The 6,417-nt window shown below is 31.5% G+C and overlaps 1 protein-coding gene across 1 annotated transcript in view; it reads left to right on the forward strand.

Annotated features, from left to right (window-relative positions):
* Positions 1-5,825: 5,825 nt before the first annotated feature.
* LOC124896960 (glycine-rich cell wall structural protein-like) overlaps positions 5,826-6,417 on the forward strand; it is a 1,250-nt gene continuing 658 nt past the window's right edge. The window contains exon 1 of the mRNA XM_047408937.1: positions 5,826-6,415. Within this exon, the coding sequence (XP_047264893.1) occupies positions 6,036-6,415 (380 nt within the window). The 5' untranslated portion in view covers positions 5,826-6,035. The remainder of the gene's footprint in view (positions 6,416-6,417) is intronic.

Below are 6,417 nucleotides of genomic sequence, written 5' to 3' on the forward strand. Positions count from 1 at the left end.
AAGAAGACAATGAGCTCTTGAAGAGCCTACGACATACCACTTCATGAAACCTTATGAGAGGTTCATGTACTTGAAAATAATGAAGTGATGAGATCTCAAATGTTATGTCGCATTGTGAACCGATACAAAATAATATATCATCAATATCTTTGACACAATATTGACGTAATATTGTGAAAGATTACGAGGATCTGAATTCTACGTTAATTTAAGCATGCTGACGTAGAAACATTTATCAAGAGACATGAAAGGATGCTTGTTGAAATCAAGTGAAAACTTATTTGATTTTCAGTCCAGACACTTGAAGATGTCACACATAAAATGTTGAATATTGTCACTTTGACACAATTTTTATGAAAACTTCTTTAAGGATTCAAAATATAAAAGTTTCTGGGAAACTTATTGATAATCCTTATATTGTCTAAGCTTATAGCTTGAAAATTATCGAAACTCTTGGAGAGTTTTCAAAAGCAATAAGATTATTTGCTGAAATAAGAAATATACCAATTTGGATTGGTTATGAAGTACCATATCATAGTACAATTGGTGCACTCATGTATCTTGTAAAAAACTACAAGACCCAATATAGCCTTTCGCTCAATTTGTTAGCAAGGTATATTTCTACTCCTACTAGGAGACATCGAAATGGGATAAGATACACGAGTTTATTTTATTCTAAAGATTGCAGTCCCGATCTTACTGGTCATGCTGATGTTGGGTACTCATCTAACTCGCATAAATCTCGGTCTCAAACATACAATGTGTTCACATGTGGGGATACTGCCATATCTTGGAGATATACAAAGCAGTCTATCATAGCCACTTTATCGAACCATGATGAGATAATAACTATTCATGAAGCAAGTCATCAATGAGTATGGTTGAGATCCATGATACATCTCATTCGAGAAAAATATAGTGTGAAATATGGCAATCTAACCACAATTTTATACAGAGATAATTCAGCGTACATAGCACATCTTAAGGGAGGATTCATAAATGGAGATAGAACAAAGTACATTTTGCCAAATCTTTTCTACATACATGAGCTACAAAAGAATGATGATATTAACGTGCAACAGATTCGTTCAACTGACAATGAGACTGATTTATTCATCAAGTCTTCTCCAATTACAACTTTTAAGAAGATGGTGCACAAGATCGGGATGCAAAAGTTCAAGGATGTTCTCATTAGAGGGAGTTAATACACGCTGTACTCTTTTTCCCTTACGAGGTTTTGTCCCACTTGGATTTTCCTTGTAAGGTTTTTAATGAGGCAGCCGAAATACGTATTATTAGAGATGTGTACTCTTTTTTCTTCACTAGATTTTTTTTTCTAGTAAGGTTTTAACGAGGCACATTATCTACCAATTAGACATTCAAGGGGGAGTGTTATAAATGTATTTACATTATAGTGAATGTCTATCAAGATCTACTTTGATATTTATTAGGATTTGAAGTATCCGTCTTTTACTCAGACTAGGAGTAAATTTCCCCTATAAATAGAGAGGTTTTGTTCATTGTATTTACAATCTTATGATCTCTCATCCCTCAAGAGAAGAAATAACAATTACTTTCTCTATTCTCTCTACTCTTCTTCTTTATTCTTTCTTATTTTATAATAAAAAATTTATTATTAAACACATTTTTACGGAGTTCAATTCTACAAAAAGAGTCAAAGTAATCGTCTTTTTATTTTGAGTAAAGCATCTGGTACTCCTGGACTATGATCAAATTTGCTACGACACATTCTAACTTCACGGGAGTCTTATTACCCTTGAACTAAATTTTAGTGTACCTTTTTAGCTGATGTGACACCTTTTACGTGGACCCCATTTTTATGTAATAAAGGTGTCAAATCAACACAAAAGGTTGACAAAAATACATTAAAATTGAGTTCAGGAATTAATAGGACCCTATAAAATTGAAATGTATCGTAGCAACTTTGACCATAATTCGAGGAGATACTGAATGCTTATCTCTTTTATTTTTGATATAAGGTAGTCCCTCCATCCCATTTTACGGGTCCCAAATTAGGATGACACAACTATTAAGAAAACAATGACAGATAATGTAACTTTACCATTTTGCCCCTCTTAATTGTGTCTTGTTATTAGTTCCAATATTGATGGATGGCTAATACCAAAGCACCATTTATATTCTTAATGGTGTACTCTTAATGGTACTCCTCTTTGCAACATTTTTCAAGAATGCTAATAATAAGGAGTAATCAATTACACTAAGGGTATAATGGAAAAAAAAATTTGTCTTATCTTGATAAGTAAAAAAGGACAATAAATTAGAAAATTTGGGACGAGTAAAATGGGACGGAGGGAGTATGAAACTTTCGAACTATCACAAATTAAAACTGCGAGTTATATATATTTAAACTATACGAGAGTTCTATTACCGTTCTTTTAAGAGTTAATACATAAAAATGACCCTAAACTTGACACCAAATTATAACTTTGATCTTAAACTTTGACAGTGCACAATTATGACCTTTAACTATTCAAAACTGCACAAATATGACCTCCAATTCTACGTGGCAAAACGCGTGTTCAACACGCAAAACTGGGCGCGTCCAGCTTAAAATCTAAGGGCATAATACATAAATATGACTGTAAACTTTTACAGTCCACAAATATGACCTTTAACTATTCAAAACTGCACAAATATGACCTTTAAATGACTTTTCACTATTATTTTTTTATTATTTTTGGCTCAAAGATGAAAATGACATCGAATTTCTTTTGTCATTGCGGAAAAAGAGCAATATTGAAGATTTATTAATTAGGTGGGTCAACCTCATACGAAAAAATCACGCGGGTATGTATATATATTATAAAAGAGAGGGCAAATTTAAGTTATATAATATATCTAAATATAATTTATTTAACTATTAAATTAAAGATGAAACTATACTAATGATAAAAAAATTATAGCGTTATTAAATTAACGTTATTAAGGATAGTAGTAGTATATTAAATTAACGTTATCAAATTAATGTTATTACAATGTTATTAAATTAATGCAGGGAAGGACCTACGTGGTTGCCGTGGGGTTCACCCGAACCCCTCGGTAAAAAAATTACGTTATATATATAAGGTAAAAAATCTATGTTTATATACGTATATTAATGTTGAACCACATGAAACAAGACACTTAGATAGCCCAGTGGTGTTATTTGCTCTTCTTGGGCGCTTCCTTCAGCCTACTGTGCGAGTTCAATTTTTTAATTAAAAAAAAAGTTAGCTGTTGCAGCTATAGAAATAAAAATAATAATAATAATAATAATAATAATAATAATAATAATAATAATAATAAAAACGACGCCTTTTTAAGACAAAAAGCAAAACTTTGACAGTGCACAAATATGACCTTTAACTATTCAAACCTGCACAAATATGACCTCCCTCCAAGTCAGCCCTTTTAACGATGTGGCACCGTGTGATTGGATTACCTTTCCATGTAGGCGCGAGTGAAACCCACACATGGGGTTGCAAAATCAGAGGTCATATTTGTTCAGGTTTTGAATAGTTAAAGGTCCTATTTGTGCACTATCAAAGTTTAAGATCAAAATTATAATTTGATGTCAAGTTTAGGATCATTTTTATGTATTAATTCTTCTTTTAACTTAATTCTTTTACTATTATACACACTCTTGAACTATGTGAGGATTTTATTACCTTCACCCCCTCCCCCAAACTTAATCTTACCATATTATTCGAACTCCTGGATTATTTTTGTCTAACTTTCACTGTTATTTAAATGCAGTTTTTTTGAACAGAACTTGGTGGATTTTTGGTCTAATTTTAACTATTGTTTTGGGGCAGTTCTTTATGCAATTTTGGTCCAGTTTTGATGATCTAATGGCATGAACAAGAACAACCTGTGAGCTATGTACACTAAATAAATCAAGAAAACTTGTGCAAAATATCAACTTTACAAGTATGACGGCTTCATAAAAGAAAATTTGTGAAAAATATCAAGAATAATTTTATAGATATCAAAACGATCGGTAATGCAGCTTCATAGATGCAAAGGCGGATCCAGAATTTCTAACTTTTGGGTTCCCAAGGGCTCATTTTCTACCACTAAGTTATCCCTTGGTTTAGTTATGGGTTCCCACCTATTAATATTTATAACTTTTGATGATTTTTCTATGTAATTTTAAGCCTTACGGTAGCGGGTGTGGGTTCCCGGGAACCCACACCTTTTACTCTACATCCGCCACTGCATAGATGCATACCAAATCTGACAATTAAATTCAAAGGTTAATAGGATATCCTCGCATACATAATTTAAGAAGGTAATACGACCCTCACATAGTTCGTGAAGATAATAGGACCATCACATAATTTAGGAGTGTAAATATTACTGAAAAATTAAGTTACAGGTAACAAGACCCTTACATAGTTTAGGGGGTGTGAAAAATCAAGTTATATATGGCGTAATACAACCCTCACATAATTTAGGTTTATAATTGATAATTTCATTACAGTTCAGAGAGTTCTTATGTCTTATTCCTTTATTTTCTTTGCAACTCATGGTTCTTTTATACATTGCCAATATATAATATTTTGATTAATTTTATAAGCTAAATTCGATTAGTTCAATTAAATATTTTATTATTTAAAAATTATATAAAAAATAATATAAATTGAAACTTTTCTCATATCAATTATTTGATTAATAATTGTAACTTTTTGTTACGTTAAATTGATTTTGTATTATCGAAGTTTATATTAGGAACAACTTCGATGAAAAAGTATACTGTATATAAGAGGGTGAAAATCATTTACATCCCTCAACTTTGGAAAAGTCACACCCCCCCCCCCCCCCATATGATATGCAATGCCTATTTTACCCTGGTCATTTTGAATCTTCCATTTATATAGCATCTTTAATATTGAATATAATATTTTATTTTTTAAACCTATATATTATAAATTTTTATTTAAGTTAATTAACATTGTAATTAGAACAATTTTTTTATAAGTTTGTTGCAAAGTCTAATGTTTATTTTTTTTATGGCTTTTATTCTAATATCACTTGCATTAAAAATATGTTATGTGCATGCATATTTAAGTTTTACTTATCTCTTATTCTTTTTCATCTATATAAATAAATAAATTTTGATTGGCATTAATGAATTTTTCCTAAATTATAACTTAGAATTTATTTGCAATAAAGTTGATAATGTCTTAATAAGTATTTGTTATGAAAATTATTTTTTAATTTATACATAATAGATGTTGAAAATGTTTTTATTTAATGTATATTTTAAACCCTCCTACTGAAAATCATGATTTTGCTACTTGTTCACCTTGTTTGACTTAGAGGAGGATTCACGATTTATATTCACATGGTTTTATTGAAAATTATGATTTTGCCATTGGTTCACATTGTTGATCTGAACGGTCTTTATTTGTACTTTTTTTGTCCATATTTACTTGTTCATGTTTAACTTGATATATTCCTGAAAAATAAAAAAATAAATTAATATTATTTATATTATACCTATTAATTATAATCATCTAATAAATATTAAAAAATGAATGTAATATTTAACAATAAGAGTAAATTAGATACAAAATGATAATTATCTCCTAGTTTTATAAATTTAAATATGAGTAAAGTTGGATAATTATTTTTAATAAGCTGAATAAATAAAGTTGAATAGAGTGATTTTGGAACTTTTGGATAAATTCATAATAAATGAGAGACACCCAAAAAGTCAAATTTCCAGAGCCAAATTAAAAGCAGTAATGAAAATAGTGATGGCTTTGTGACTTTGTAAGTGAGTGAGGGGTAGAAGGGAGTTGCAAGAATTAAATCCTCTGCCCAATTGGAGAGTAGCAAGCATTTACTCAATTTGAATGTGACAGCTGAGTTCAGTTCTATAAGTGGACCTACCATGTGTTTTTCTTGCACTATATAATAGGCTCATATTGTTAAACATTCTTGCATGTCCTGGATTTTTATTAGTTGTGTTCATTTCTTATAGGGTTTAACTAAAAATACGAGTCATTATGGATTTATTGTTGTCTGCTCGTAGTGTTGGGATTCTCGTTCTATTGCTTGTGTTTGTTGTAGAAAATTATGTTGTTGCGGATCATGTTAGGGAGGGAGTGGAAGATGAGAAGTTACTATTTAAGCATCGCCGTTTTGGTGGGGGTTTAGGACATGGGATTTATAGTAAAGGGTTTAGACATGGTGGAGGTCTTGGTCTTGGCGGTGGTTTAGGTGGAGGAGCGGGTGGTGGATTGGGAGGTGGAGGTGGTCTTGGTGGAGGAGCCGGTGGTGGTTTAGGTGGAGGTGCAGGTGGTGGTTTAGGAGGTGGAGCTGGTCTTGGTGGAGGAGCTGGTGGCGGTCTAGGTGGAGGTGTAGGTGGTGGTGGTTTGGGTGGAGGTG

This window comes from Capsicum annuum, chromosome 3, assembly GCF_002878395.1.
Source record: "Capsicum annuum cultivar UCD-10X-F1 chromosome 3, UCD10Xv1.1, whole genome shotgun sequence".
In the NCBI taxonomy this organism is placed as follows: Eukaryota; Viridiplantae; Streptophyta; class Magnoliopsida; order Solanales; family Solanaceae; genus Capsicum; species Capsicum annuum.